Source organism: Panthera uncia, assembly GCF_023721935.1.
Source record: "Panthera uncia isolate 11264 chromosome C1 unlocalized genomic scaffold, Puncia_PCG_1.0 HiC_scaffold_3, whole genome shotgun sequence".
Taxonomy (NCBI): domain Eukaryota; kingdom Metazoa; phylum Chordata; class Mammalia; order Carnivora; family Felidae; genus Panthera; species Panthera uncia.
The window spans coordinates 54,621,072-54,637,009 of record NW_026057584.1 but is presented as its reverse complement, the minus strand read 5'-3'; the positions used below and the strand labels follow the sequence as shown (position 1 = coordinate 54,637,009).

The window sequence follows — 15,938 nt, the reverse complement described above, 5'->3', positions numbered from 1 at the left end:
TCAGGTTTCGGGTTCTAATAAAAATCTCATTATAACCATCACACTGTAACAGTTTGGCTGTTTTCAATGAGGTAGAGGAGGGCGAGAAGGGACTGGTTTGTGAAGGGTTGCCACAAACCCGAGAGCTGCTGGGTTTCCTGCATGACTAATCGCACAAATTAATACCAGATCCCTAGTTGTTGGAGAGAATGAGGACTAGCAGGAAGCATGGAGAGTAGCAGATAAAGGATCTGTTGTCATTCATGTGTAGCTGTCCTAGATCTCACAGGTGCTCAAATTATACTGAAGGGTAAAAATGAGTTCTTCCTCCTTTTACTTACTACATGAAAGATGAAGGGGTTCTGTATAGAAACCTTTTTGTGGAAAGCACATTATACAGGCATATGTGTACCTAATAAACATACACGTAATGCATGCAGAAGATTTATGAACGTGGAAGAGAAATGGGAATGTCACGTGGAAACTTCGAAGAGGATTAGAGAGATAAAAATTTAAAATATTTTTCTGTTGTTCCAAAAAGGCTTAAGCAGTCATACTGCTTTTCCTTAATCTGCACTGTTAGGTGGTATTAAGTCCCTCTCGGGTCACTGGAATTGAAATTACCGCTCACAATCACGAAGAGTGACGGTCTGTCAGATGGATGCAGACTTGAGTGGTTAGAAGGAAATATCATTCTCCCATAATCCTGGCCACCAAAAAGAGACAGAAAAGAAAGCTCCCGTATTCTTCTACTAGTTCATGCATAGATGCACATCACTAAATGAAACCCACGCTTTCAGGTTTCCATAGTTGATTTTTGTAAGCACTGTGCCAACACACTGAGGACATTGAGTGTTGTTGTGTTATGTTGTGTTGTTTGTTTGTTTTTTCTCTATGCTGTGGGGACTGGCTTCCTCCTTGAAAAATTCTCCAACCTGAAAATCCCAACACCATTCCTAATGTTGAATCCCAGTGAGCTTTCTAGTAGGGGAATAAATGGGAAGCTGAAGATTCCTGGTACCCTTGCTTGTGTACTTTTCCTCCCAGCAAGGAACAAAAAAAAAATTCTGCCTGGCTGACGGGAGACTCCCATTACAACTTGTTGGTTTTGGCCTTTGCACATTATTTATTTAATCATTTTTCCTGAACTTAGGTTCATCTTTGCTTCCATTGATTGGAAATGCCGTTGGTTTCATACAACGTGACGTTGCATGGGTAAAACAATATGCGCATTTATTTTACCTTAAAATCACAAGCTGTTCATCACTTCATAATTTCCCATATCCCTTTGGGGTGGGGTTATATTCAGCAACTAGACTTAAACGTTTAGGGGTTCTTCAATGAAAACAACGAACTTTGGGGAGCCTGGGTGGCTCAGTCGGTTGAGCGTCCAACTTCGGCTCAGGTCATGATCTCGCGGTTTGTGAGTTCGAGCCCCGCGTCAGGCTCTAGCTTGGTGCCTGGAGCCTGCTTCAGATTCTGTCTCCCTCTCTCTCTCTGCCCCTCCTCCACTTGCACCCTGTCTCTCTCTGTCTCTCAAAAATGAATAAATGTAAAAAAAAGCCAAAAAACTTTTCTCACAGCATTATGAATGCCCCTTCGAGCACTTGTCAGGGCTACGATTTAGGACAAGTCAACTCCACTTAAAAACTCTCCCTTTCCCTTGTCCGATTATCTCTCACCCTCCTGTATCCTGTCCTCTCCTCCCCCCCCCCCGTCCCCCCCTGTGTCTTCCCCCCCCCCCCCCCCCTGCCCCCCCCCCCCCCCCCCCCACCGCGGCCTCTCCTCCCTCCTCTTCTCTCATTCACTGTCAGGAAGGGCCATCTGCGAAGGGCCAGTTCAGCACCACTCGGCGCCGGCAGAGGCTAGCGGCAGCAGTGGCTACAACAGTGAGTGGATTTCAATCTCAAGTGGACATTTAATAAGAATGAGAAACTGTCCAAGCGTCACCTTCCCTGTCCCAGTGGTGCCCCTTCTGTGTAGTGGCATCAACTGTAACCCACTCCCGTGCTGGCCTAGCTTTTGCATGCTCTCTGGCTGTCTCTGCATGGCAGGTGTCGCACATGGGTATTCGTGTTTGCGATGGAAAACTACTCCCTGATCCAGTTCTTCAACTGTCCGTGTAAGAAACCATGTAAATTCAAGGTTGCAAAACTGAGTAACCTGTTACTGATACGGAATTTCCTAAAATGATATTGTTATCTATCTATGTATTTATTTATGTTATTTATTTATTTTTTATTTCTTGGTCATACTGATATCAGAACCCCTGCTAACTAATTTCTGTTTTTCTAAGAAAAGTCATGTTACTACAGACATAAATTGTGCTTTTTTTTGTAGCATTGTGACTATTTGAAAAGGATGTGAGAATAAAGAAAAGAGAGGGTAAGAAAAGGTGAATTTTGATGTCATTTCTAAATGGCTACCCAAATTACACCTAGCGAGGGAAAATTGTTTTCTGGAAAGATTATTGAGCTGAAAATCAGAAAATACAGTGTGGAAAGGAGAAAACTACAAAGTTAAATAGTGCTTAATATACATATATAGAGACAGGTTGGTTTGTTTTGGTTTTAAGAGAAAATACGATGGGTATTAGGAGGATAGAGTAAGTATTGAAACAGATAAGGCAAATAACCAAAATTTTAAATTGAGTAGAAGCTGTTTAGAATAGTGAATGGTGCATTCTGAATAGAAAATAGACTATGTAAATACAAGAACCCTTTGCTGGATAAAAGCATATCATAATATTTGCTTACTCCTGACATCCTGTCAACTTTTTAAAATACAGAATACTGAGTTCATAGCAATCATGGATGTTAGGTTTTTCTGGCTATTAGGTAATATTTTCTGAATTAACAATAGTCTTGCCCTTGCTGATGGTGGAATATACTTGAAGGCTAGAATTGCTGAAAAACATGAAAAGGTTTTGGTTGCATTGTAAGAGACTGGATACTCATGCAAGGATTGTTGGTTTTCTATTTTTGATTAATAACTGACTCCTGCCTTATATCTGGGTGCTTAGCTGGATCTTTTGAGAGATAGAATTGCTTTTGATTATGAAATGAACCAGTGGCTTGGAGTTTATCAGGGAATTGATTCTTAAACTCAGTTTTGTGAACATTTAAACAAATCGGTGAAACTGATATATGATTAATCTATATCTTATGCATGTATGCATAATATGTGACACCATAACAGATTACTACAATAGAAAAATGTAAAATTAGGTAAATAGTTCTTAATCTTCCATTTATAAAATTCAGAAATCCAGATGATTATCAGAGAGAGAACAGTACCTCAGTATGGAAAGGAAAGGTCAGTCCTCTTGTGAAAATACCTGTGGTTCCTTAAATAATGTCCTTCAAGAAAGCATGCAGGGAAGTGATTGTGTTTCTACTGTGTTCATCTTTTTAACTGCAGATATATATATATATATATATATATACATATATATATATATATATATATATATATATATATATATATATATATATATATCCCAGTTTTCTTATACTCACTATATACTAGGATTAGAACCTATTTGAATAGAATGGGAAACAGAAAAGAAAAAGCTTTTAAAAGCGGAGAGTATTAACGCCCACCTCTCAGGGTAGCAGTGACCACAGAAGTTAAGAATAACTTCCAATAATTCCAAGCATCAAATGACAAAAGCTGGCGACATTTAGTAATTATTCAGAAATAAAGGGAGGAAATAGTTACTCTAAACCTTGTAGGATTTATAGCTTTGACTCCATAGCAAAGTATAACACCATCTAGCGGGACCTTCAGCTTGCTCCCTTGGCCCCCTCATTTTTATCTCAAGCGATCTGATGCTGGTGACTCTTAGTCAATGTTCCTCTGAATTCCCTGTCTTCCCTCTTCCCAGCACTAACTCATCCTATACATTTTGAGCGTGTCCTATTTTACCTAGAATTCTTCCAAATGACCCCTAGCTACTTACTCTCCCTCAGAGAGAAGGAGACCCATTCAAGTGTGTGGGGCCGCTGAGATTGCTCCCAAAGAAAAGTATACCCAAAGGAGATGTTTCAGAGATGTATTCTTGTTGGTTCCTAACACTGGAACTTGAAATGGTTCACTTATCACATCAGCCAGACCCAACAGAACAGGAGTTTGGGAAAAGAGACACACTGGCCCCTCCCCTCAGAAGAACACCGAGGGCCCCCAATGCGATCAGTTCTCCACCCGAGGCTCCCTGTACGCATGAGGCAGAGGAAGGACAGCAGGACACTTTCCACATTTGCTTCATCAGTTGTATATGCTTAGGATCTTAGACTGTGTCTTCCTTTCCTCAGTCATGTTTACCATTGCTGTCGTTCTGCTATCGGTCATTTCTCTTTTAACTTCTTTACAGACAGGTGTTCAAAGTACCTCCTAACACCCCCATTCCAAACTGCAGTTAGCTGGTACCAGAATGTTCCAGGATCAGGCTTCTTCCCCAGCACAGGATCTCAGGGAAGGCTTGGACTTCTTTCCTGAGCAGGGTGTAAAGTCTGCAGCCAGCACTGAGGATTCTGGGGCACAAACCATGAGACCTGTCGACAGCTCCCATCCCAGCCATCACTGACAGAAGACCTAGTTACCACTTCAGTTTCTGAATCCCATAATACTCAAATTGATGAACACAAAACTGAAGGGGCTGAAGAGGCATTCAGTTAGAGTTAGATTAATACATCTCCATTTGTATTCTCAATTTCACGTCATGAATGCTTCAGTTAAAATGTCCATTCCGTATACTTCTTTTAACAAAAAGAGTACCAATATAAACATTTTCAGCCAGAAGTATATAAAAATTAGGTTCAGTTTCCCAGGGAACTGTCTGATTGCAGTTGGAATGGAGCATTCTGAGTGCTTTTCCCTGGGGGCTATATACAAGATCATTTTTACTGTTTGCTTTTTAGGTGTTTTTGTTTGTTTCATTTTGACTGCTTAAATTACCAATTTAAACTTCCATTATGTTCAAGAAAATAAATGTGTAATGTGTTTTTCTTCTCAGCATCTTATTCCAACTTTTAATAGACAGGACGTTATCTCACGGACAAGTCTGAGCCCTCACTAGAATGTCTGGGCCTTTATTGCATTGTGGCCTCCACTGGCCTCCCTGCCTCCCCTCCTATTTCATGCCAGTCCTTGGAGTGTTGAGGGCACCTGGATGCAAACAGAACCCTTTTCCATGATCCTCAATGTGTTTCATTCCCCATCACCAAACACCACCATTTCTTTTTCTTAAGTGCTCTTCTAGATCTTTGTGTCCGGAAACCATCTCCTTAAATCTGAACACTCCCCGGTCTACCCATTTGCTCAAGTCACAGTTTCTCCCCATGACTTCCTGATCTCCACCAGCCTTCCCATGGATCTCTGTGTCCCTCCCAGAGGGCTATGGGCTTACTGCTCTTTCTGGATTTAGCATCCTCACAGTTAAGGTCAGAAATGCCCTTCATCTATCTTTGAATATTCTTCTACATCCTGTAGAGACATCCCCAAAAGACCTCAGTCATTATCACAGAGTTGCCTGCACAGGTTTCTAGCACATTATGGAACCCAAGGATTCTATTTTCTCAAATGGCTTCTCTGCCACTTTTATGTCTCTTCTCTGGAATAACCAGGAATTCTGATCCTGCCGAGATAAACCAGTTGTAGATGTGTCCCAACCCAGTGTAGCCAAGGTCCCCATGAAGGACAAAGTAGAGCTACTTGGTAATTCCAGGTACCAGATGCTTTGGATATCATATATGAATGTGCTTAGCTTAGCTGAGTTTAGGGAGAAAGCTTCATGCCCACTTCCTTCCCCAGTAAGTTTTGGATATCCTTTGAGATAACAACTCCTTGCCACTGCCATGGCAAAGCTACATGCAAAGGACCCCCTCCAGTCCCAGCTGCCCTCACACAGGGCCACAGACTGCTGTTCAGCCTAGGTTTTTTGGTTTGCTCCTTGTCTTCCATCTATCCTCTGTATCCTCAGTACACATGCACATGCTCCTTTTCCCGTCCTCTCTTCTCCTTTTTTCTGTCTCACGCTCTCCATCTCTCCCTCCCTCCCTCCCTCCCTCTCCCCCACTGTCTCTCATTTTCTGTCAAGAACTTTAAAGCTAAATCAAAATGTGAAAAAAAGGAAGTGGCTCTGATATACATATACATCAGACAAGCATATTTCCTGTTAGCTAGAAGGTGTGAACTACCCCTTAATTTGTATAAAATTCAGCTCTTGGAGGAGTCTAAAGAATGATTCTTGAAGACATCTGAATGAACATCTGTGCAGTAAGAATTAGGGGAGATTACTGGTGATCTGATTTACGGTAGGAATTGGTATTCTCATTTTCTAAGAATGTTTGGCCTATAGCATTTGTAATAGTCAGGTATAACCTTCCAGAAGGAGAGGGAAAGGTGCTTTGCCCCCACGCATCAGAAGGCTAGCCCAGATCCAGCATGAGCAAGAAAGTACCTCTAGCCATTTGGGAAAATCTATAGTAATATGACTTTTTTTACTTAATGTTTTTCAATATTGGCCAGTTCGTAAGCCACATTCATATGTGTAACAGTGTTGTATGTGACAAAGGGAAACTACAGTAATTTATTTCACTTACAAATATATTTGTAATAAATCAATTTCACTTACAAATATATTTTATATATAATATATATTTCACTTACAAATATATTTTAATAAATCAATTTCAAATTTATTTGCGTCCCTTTAAGCCATTATTGTATTTACTATTAAACTTATTTATGTTTTGTCTGATGGCCACGGAGCAAGTAAATCTTTCTGTCTAGGTGCCTCTTGAATTTTTACCTGTTCCGTAAGCTCCTGTTCTGGGCCCAGAAACAAGTGAGCATAAAAAGCCCTGTGACACGAGTACCCAGACTTTGTAAGAGAGTTCAGGCTACTGTTTCCTGCCAGCAATTTTTAGACACAACTGTATCGATGCCTGTCCTTCCTGTCATTCTGTAGCCCTCTCTCCCTGTAACGGGGAGAGGCCAGTGAGTCCACGGGCAGTACCACCTCAACCATGGGGAGTGAGGCTCTTTCCCACCACAGCCACCTGCAAATTAAGTGAGTCCTGAGTGTCTCTGCGTGTATCGTTGGAGAGGCATCTAGTATTTTGAAGAAGGGAAGAGATCTTTCCTGTGTAAGAGAATGTGGAACATGTACGGTTGCTTTTTTCTAACTGGTGTCTTGCCCTCTCAGGTCCCTTTCAGTGCTACCATGTCGCCAGTTCGCTTGCATTCCTCCAACCCCAACCTGTGTGCAGATATCGAGTTTCAGACTCCCCCTAGTCACCTCACAGACCCTCTGGAAAGCTCAACGGATTATACAAAGCTTCAAGAAGAATTTTGTCTAATTGCACAGAAAGGTAACAACAAACATAACATGCCCTTTATAGAAGCTCTCTTCTTTGGTGAGAGATCACCATTTACTCTCTCATCCTTGCCTAGGTGGTCATGGTAGAAAGATTAAATAGTGCATATACTGATTGGAGTTCTATATAAAGAATGCAGTGGGGTATCATGCCTGCCTCTTGGGAGTACATGCATCATAGGTTTACAGTTTTGACTGAACAAAGAAAAGTGTCATGAGTGGGGACAAAAAGGAGGAAAGACAGAAAGTTTTTCTAGGTAGGCCACCAGGACACTACTACTCAGCATCTTTTTTTCGGTGTCTTTTAGTTATCATTTCATACCTACTTGTGGGTTATCCTCACTTAGCAAGGAGCTCTGTTGGAATCTTTCTTTTCCTTTATTAAATAACGCTCATGGATTGTACCTTACGGTCTATAGTTCAGGCAGGGCTCGGGTAGGCAGTTCTTTTGTGCCATATGGCATTGCCTGGGCTCAGTGGTATTTGGCTGGAGTCTGGATTGGGCTGAAAAGATCCCAGGTGGCTTCCCCTGTGTTCCTGGCATGTTGGAGGGGTGGTTGCAAGGTTGCACATAACTGTGTCCCTCTTTCTCTCCATGGAGGCTCAGGACTCCAAGGGGATAGAATAGATGGGGATGGAAGCTACCAGTCCTGTTCAAGGCCAACTCTGGGATTGGGACAGTCACTTCCACTGCACTCTACTGCTCAGAGCCTCACAGGCCAGTTCAGATTGGAGGGGAGGGGAAGCTGACCCCACCTTAGAGTCACTTTTTTTAATATTAAATTTTCAATAAGGTGCGTTGCATAGGTTCAGTTATTGCCATCAGCCATAGAGAGCAGGGTATAATAAATAAGAGTCAGGGCAGTAGCTTGTAGGTGGATTGAGCAGTCCTATCTGTGTTTACCAAGAGCCTGGGTTCCAAATTACCACCCTCGCTTTTGCTACAGTATTTAAGTTTCAGTCACTCAAATTCATTTTTTGATCTAAGATAGTGCCTTCCCAGGCATTGTCTTTTAAAATGCATAATCTCAGGGTGCCTGGGTGGCTCAATCGGTTAAGCATCTGACTCCGGGTTGCAACTCAGGTCAGATCTCACAGTTCATGGGTTCGAGCCCCATGTCAGGCTCTGCACTGATGGTCTAGAGCCTTCTTGGGATTCATTCTCTACACCCCCCCTCTCGCTCTCTCTCTCTGCCTCTCCTGCCTATGCTCTCTCTCTCTCAAAATAAATAAATAAAACTTAAAAAAAATAAAATGCATAATCTCTTAGAGAAAGATATACATTTTGTTGTTTTCAGTCACTAACATCTTACTGTAAATTAATGACATTTATTTACCCTGGGGCTATTGGTAATAGGTGCTAAAATATTTTGAAAATGTGTGCTAAATAGAACATCTCAAGGGCCCAATAATGCCCAAGAGCCTGGTAGCTCAGGAAAAGAAGGGGCATGCACTGAGGGCATCTCTAGGAATGTTGAAGTCCACAAAATTTTATACTGTGAAACTATCAGCAAAGATGTACTATGAGATATTTCTTCAGTTCTGTAATCCGGAAACAGTTAAGCTAAATCATCTCTCCGCTTTTTTTCTGTAGATTTCCCAGTTGCACTTCTGTAAGGCCAACTCTCTTTCACCTGCTATTTTACTCCTGCTATTTTTTTTTAAGTTTATTTATTTTGAGAGAGACAGTTGAGTAGGGGAGGGGCAGAGAAAGAGGGAGAGAAAGAGAGAATCCCAAGCAGGCTCCACACTGTAAACGTGGACCCCAAGGCAGGGCTTGAACTCATGAGCCTCAAGATTATGACCTGAGCCAAAACTGAGTTGGATGCTTAACCAACTGAGCCACATAGGTGCCCTATTTGCTAGTACGTTTTTATTACACTTCTGAGCCAGATGCTAATTATGTCAATGTTATTTTCTGTACGTAACAGCATAGGATTATGGCCAGTAAAGCCAGTACCTTTTACTTCTAACAGCAGGGGCAGGAGGTGGTTGTAGGAGCAGGTAGAATGAGATAACAAATGTGTGAATTAAGTGTGTATAGCACAGCCTCTAAAAGGAGATGAATAAATTTGAAGATAGCCCCAGGAAAGTTTTGTGTATTCAGTTGCAGTCCTGAGGTTTTCAGGAAATCCAAGTTTCAACAGGATTTTAAAGCCCCTGTTGAAACAACATATTTTTTTCTAACTATGCTAGAAAAAAGGGCTTTTCTATGACTACTGGTTGAACTCTTTAGAAAGAATTATGGATTTTGAAGTGTATGAGAGTCTGCTTATAGAACTGCCAGTGGGGTTAATGTATGCCAGCTATCAAGTTAGTAACTTTAAATTGATGATGACTACAATATGGCACATAAATCAATAGATTCTGAGTCCCTTGTGATCCCACTGTTTTTCCCTCTTAATTCAGGCCAGTGTTTTTTGCTAAGAATTTCCACTTCTTTTAAAAACAACCATTCTTAAACAAGGAAATTCCTATTTTAGAAGACTGCATATTATAGAAACTGTTATTCTAAAGATAGGAGTTGGAAATTCAGCCTTCTTGTATTTCAGAATTAACGACAGCCTCAGATTTTACAAATGTAGGTTATTAGATGTACAGAAATGGGGGGGGGAGTTGTTTTTATTATTACATTTATTTTGGGTGTTTTTTTGGTAGCTGTACTGATATGTTTGACATATAATATTTCATAAGTTTAAGGTATACCTATTGATTTGAAACACTTGTATATTACAAAATGATTACCACTGTAGCATCAGCTAACACCTCCATCATGTCACATAATTACCATTTCTTTTTAGTGGGAAAACATTTAAGATCTACTCTCTTAACTTTGAGGTATGAATACAATATTATCAAATATCACCAAACTGGTATATTTCCAGAACTTATTTGTTTTAAAACTGGAAGTTTTACTCTTTGAAAGCACTTCTCATCAAGGTATTCCTGGCTGAGAGAGTAATTTAAGTATTATTTTCAAGTCCAAATCATTTCCTGCCTCGAAGAGAACTAGTCAGGACTTCTAAATCAGCCTGTTTTATTTTGGCAGGATTTATAAAATGTTCTTTTTGAGTACCTGCTTTCAGAAATAATTACTGGATAGTTCTAAATGATTTGCATGAGAATTCATTGTACACAGAACTGTTAATATTCTTATCAGCCAGTGCAGAGTAAAACTTATTCCTTTTTCTTCATAGGAATTATAGAATAATTTTTTAAATATCGATATTTAAGAATTAATATCAATTTATTTTGTATCCTGTTTCTAAGTCTTTTCTGGTAGGAAATGCTAGAATTTCCACCCTGATTAATTACCATTACTGTATTTGTTTTGTGTATCGATATTTTGAAAGATTCCATTGTAAGGCTAACTTGTATTAGACTGTAATGTCATCTTTCCAGACAATGTCTATACATGAGTTAAAGTGCTAAGAAATGTATCATTTTGTATATTCTTTCTGGATGCACTTGACCTTTGTTTCTCACTTTTTTCCCCACCCAGTGCATTCTCTTTTGAAGTCTGCATTTAATAGCATAGCTATAGAGAAGGAGAAGCTTAAGCAAATAGTTTCAGAACAGGATCATAATAAAGGCCACAGCACGCAAGTGGCACGGCTCCGGCAGTCACTGTCTCAGGTAAACGAGGGTGTTTGTTTCACTGTCTTGACACATTCCCCACCCTGTAAGGCAAGGATAAGGGTGGAGGTGGTCCATCATGGATGGCATGTTCAATCGAAAGTCCCCTAAGACGTTGCAGTTGCCTGATTAAATTTTTAAATTAAAGCTTAAATTAAACTTTTCTTGCAAAAAAAGTCAAGGTAAGAGCAAAAAAATCAACCAAACTTGCTTGTAAACATATAATTGCTATTTCAGCTGATTGAATACTTTTTGATGCTTCTCAGTGGTCATTGATAAGGCAGTCCCTGGTTTTAAAAGAAGAATCATGCATTTATACTTGGCTTACTCTTTTTAAAGTATGTTCTATAATATATTCCATCCAGTGTTCAATAGAACAGAATCTACTAAATCTTCCACACTTACTATTTTTTCTCACTTACACTGCATCTTAATCTGTTGAAAATTACTGATTATTATTACCTTTTGTTTTCTTTTCTGATTTATACTTTTAGGCTTTTCTTCCTATCTAACTTACACTCCCTGAAGCTAGACTCATATATTTCAAGACATATTGTGCATTATAAAATATATTATTTAATATATTCATTATATATTATTCAATATATATTATATTGATTAATACTAATCAAATCCTTATATATATCAAAGTTGATATTTCTGATAAAAATCCTTTAAAACTATATGTAATGCTTTTTTACACTGAGCAATTCCTCTGAAATAATTTCTTCATTCAGTCTATAACCGCACTTTTAAAACGTCCTTTGAGATCTCAATGTTGTTATGTGATTTTTGTGTGAGAACTCAGTGTTTATATAAAATATTGTTCACTTCCTGGTGCCTTGGATCAGAGTGAAGGAGCAAGCAAATCCTGGGTAAGTGGTTTTCCATGTGGATCAGCTCCCGCTTGAATAGTTTCCCTCCGTCCCTGAAAGTAGACTTGAACTGTCTCACCATGTTTTATGTACCTGAACCGTCAGCTAACTTTCAGTGTTAAGTTTCATGCTACTGTGTATTGTTACCTGGGCCACACTTTTGTTACCCGTAAAACACTGTCAGTTGAGGTGCATATTCTGCTTCCCGTGCAAAACTGGGGGACTCAGGAGCATGAGCATTCAAGCATTCAAAGCAGCAACTGTTGTGCCAGTCTGTGAAGGGGTTTCTTCATAAGCATATTTTAATGGTTTGCCTTGGGCTCCTTATGTCATGTATGTGTTGAATCCTCGGTCTGTGTTAATTGATCTTCTGAATCATTATTTTAAAGTATTACATATCAGAAAGATCAAGCTAATGGTTAGGTAAATGTACAGATGTCATCCTGTAAACATGTAAAATATACTTTTATCCCCCTAAATGTTGCAATGTTTCCTTTAGATGTATTAAACGATAGAGGCTTAGTGGTACAAGCTTATGCTAAGAAAAACAAGAAAACGTTTTTTTTTTTTTCTTTGCACATTTTTTTAAAATTTTTAATTGTAATTACCTGGTGCTCACCACAAGTGCACTGCTTAATCCCCATCACCTATTTCACACTTCCACCCCCCTGCCCTATTCATCACCCCTCTGGTAACCAACAGTTTGTTCTCTATAGTTAAGAGCCTGTTCCTTAGTTTGTCTCTCTCTCTCTCTCTTAGTTTCTTCCTTGTTTGTTTAGTTTCTTAAATCCCACATATGAGTGAAATTGTATGGTATTTGTCTTTCTCTGACTGACTTATTTCGTGTAACATTATACTCTGTAGTTCCATTCATGTTGTTGTAAATGCCAAGATTTCATTCTTTTTATGGCTGAATAATATTCCATTTGTGTGTGTGTGTGTGTGTGTGTGTGTGTGTGTGCCACATCTTTTTGTCCATCAGTTGATGGACACTTGCGTTGCTTCCATATCTTGGCTGTTGTAAATAATGCTGCTATAAACACAGGTGTGCATGTATTCCTTTGAGTTAGTGTTCTTGTATTCTTTGGGTAAATACCCAGTATATGACTGCTGGGTCGTAAGGTAGTTCTATGTTTAACTTTTTGAGGAACCTCCATACTCTTTTCCACAGTGGCTGCACCAGTTTGCATTCCCACCAACAGTGTAAGAGGCATCCTGTTTCACCACATCCTCACCAACACCTGTTTGTTGTTCCTTGTGTTTTTATTTTAGCCACTCTGATGGGTGTAAGATGATATCTCATTGTAGTTTTTATTTGCATTTCCTTGATAATAAGTGATGTTAAAGCATTTTTTCATGTGTCTGTTGGCTGTCTGTATGTCTTCTTTGGAGAAATGTCTATTCACGTCTTCTGCCCATTTTTAATTGGATTGTTTGTTTTTTGGGTGCTGAGTTAGGTGTATCAGTTCTTTATGTGTTTCGGATACTAACCCTTTATCAGATATGTCATTTGCAATTATCTTCTCCCATTCCATAGGTTGTCTTTGCCTTTTAGTTTTGTTGATTGTTTCAAAATATATTTGTTTCTTGCTTGCTTGCTTTTTTTGTTGGCAAACCAGAGAATGAGAAATAGAGATATGTTTTGGGGCATCAGATGAAGTTAGAAATGATGATAAAGAGAAATTTCTAAAGTGATTCATTTGTTCATTCATTTATTTGTTATATTTCATTTAATTGATTGTATATTAGGTATAGTGCAAGGTATGGAACACCAAGATGAAAGTAGCCCTGGCTGTGTTCCCAGGAAGCTTATGATCTGGTTAGTGAGATAAGCAGTATTTACTAAGGAAACAGTTAAATGGACCATGTGATAGTCCTTTCAGAGCAGCATATGGGTGGTGCAGATTTCCAGAGCTCTGGTTGTTCAGAAGAATGGGAGATCCCTGACTTCTAAGCAGAGCCACAGATCAGAAGGAACTGAGCCTTGAATGGGACCTAAATAGACAGCAACAGTTCACAAGGAAAGACCTGATGCTAACATGATAAAAGCAAAGTAAAGCAGAGTTACATCAATTTTATATTTCCTTCTCTTATCAAAACATAATTTACTTGCCTGTAAACTTAAAGTTAAAAGATTTTTGTTGGGTTGTTGTGGAGTTTTTGTTGTGGGTTTTTTTTGGGGGGGGGGGGGGGGGGCTGTTATATATTTATTTATTTATTTTATATATATTTTATGTATACATTTTTTTAACCAGAACACTCAATTTTATCCTCACAAAATGTAAAAATAATCTGGTACTATAAAGATAGTTTGTTATACCCTATTCTCTAGAGAATTCAGTGTTTCCAGTTGTGTGCCATCATAGCATTTTGACTGCGTTCACATTCTTGTGTCTGTCCATACTCTCCCATTGGGCCAGCTGTACCCTCACTGGCCATCTGTACTCATCTCCCCTAAGGCTGGATGGACTGTCTTTTGGAACCAACCACAGCTTTTGCTTAGGCATTTTAGCTTACTGACAGTTCACTCCTTTCTAGGGAATCACTATCCATGGCTAGTCCAGTGGAGAGAGGTATCTGCAGAATGGGAGTTAATTCATAGTGCCTGAAGCATGGGTTGCACAAGGACGAATTAATCTAGAAATAGCTAAGTAAGTGTGTGGGAACCAGCTCATCGAGGACCACACAGAGGAATTTAGATTTATCTCATCACTGCTAGGGAGGCCTTAAAGAATTTTAACTAGTGAGTGATAATGCCAGAAATTGAAAATAATAGTGTGTATATCTGTATATTAGAAAGATTACTCTGGTACAGTATGGAGGATGGATGGAATTAGGGCAAAGCCAGTTGGACAGTCTTAAGGTATTTGAAGTACCAGGTTGGTAGAAGGAGGGGATGAGTTTCAAAGCCTGGGGTGGGGGGGGGGGGAAGGGGGTAGAATCAGCATGGCTGGTTATCAGCTGCATGTTAGAGAGAGACAAGGAGACAGAATCAAGATTTCTTGTGTAACAGAGTAGTGACGGTTCTTTTCCCTGAGATTGAGAATACAAGAGAAACTGATTTTTCAGGCATAAATAGTGAGTTTTGTGGAGACTGAGGTGTCTGTGGGCCATCCATCAGACAATCAGATATATAGATGTAGAGCTCAGGAGAAAGATCTGGTCTAGAAAGAAGGGTGTGGATACCCTGGTACATCGGTGAAGTTGCAGATACTGATAAATCAGAACAAAAGAGGGTCAGTGGTGCTGCCATATAGAACATTAATAGTTAAAGGACATTAAAAAAAAAAAAAAAAAAAGAGGATCCTCTGATGGAGACTCAGGGGAAGCAACCAAAGAATTTAGATGGTGTCGACCATTGAGATCAGAGGTAAAGGCCTTTAAGAATCTGATTTAGCAGTAAACAATATATGGACTGAAAGTCATCCTTGAACTTTGGTAGTTGTGGTAGCTTGTTCATGTCATGAAGGGAAGGAAGCAGAGGATGAAGATGGGGGGGGAACAGTGAACTGATGGGGCCATCCTGGTTGACCAACTCTGTTTTTGCTGCCCCTCTTTTAACATGGCACTCAGAATTGAACAAGATACTAAGTAGCATACATTGAGACAAGTGTTCTGAGTATGTCCTTATGTTAGCATAACTTCACATTATAGTGTGATTTTAGATGACCTGAAGACAGCTTTGATCCATATTCAAGTGTCATCAGTTAAACCCCTAGATATTTTTTTATGACCAGTTAAGTCTCTCCATAGGGAGGGAAGGAGAGAGAGACTGTTTAAATAACTTCTTAAATAGTCTAACATTTTTAAAGTGTATTTTTTATTTGTCATAAGTCCTGTGTGATATATGTAAAAATTTCAAAATGCTGCTTTTCAATAAAGTTTTTAAGTATATCAACCTGGCAAATTCCATCATCTTTTTAGAAGGCACATAGCATATAAAATACATGAAATTAAGTTCTTTACTACCTGCTCAGCATAAATTGTTACCTGCCTTAGGCATGTAATAATTTTCAAGGCTGAACAGTATAATGAATTCCTCTTCCAAAGTGGTATTTCTTCCCTGATCT

At 39.4% G+C, this 15,938-nt stretch overlaps 1 protein-coding gene across 5 annotated transcripts in view; it reads left to right on the top strand.

Annotated features, from left to right (window-relative positions):
* Positions 1 to 15,938, top strand: part of OSBPL6 (oxysterol binding protein like 6) — a 213,226-nt gene that overhangs the window by 167,606 nt on the left and 29,682 nt on the right. For 4 of the 5 annotated variants that reach the window (XM_049615956.1, XM_049615958.1, XM_049615955.1 and 1 more), the window contains 2 exons: positions 7,187 to 7,352; positions 10,860 to 10,993. In XM_049615956.1, the coding sequence (XP_049471913.1) occupies positions 7,187 to 7,352; positions 10,860 to 10,993 (300 nt within the window). Of the gene's footprint in view, positions 1 to 1,793; positions 1,869 to 7,186; positions 7,353 to 10,859; positions 10,994 to 15,938 lie in introns of all 5 variants that reach the window. The other variant, XM_049615959.1, reaches the window with a different exon arrangement.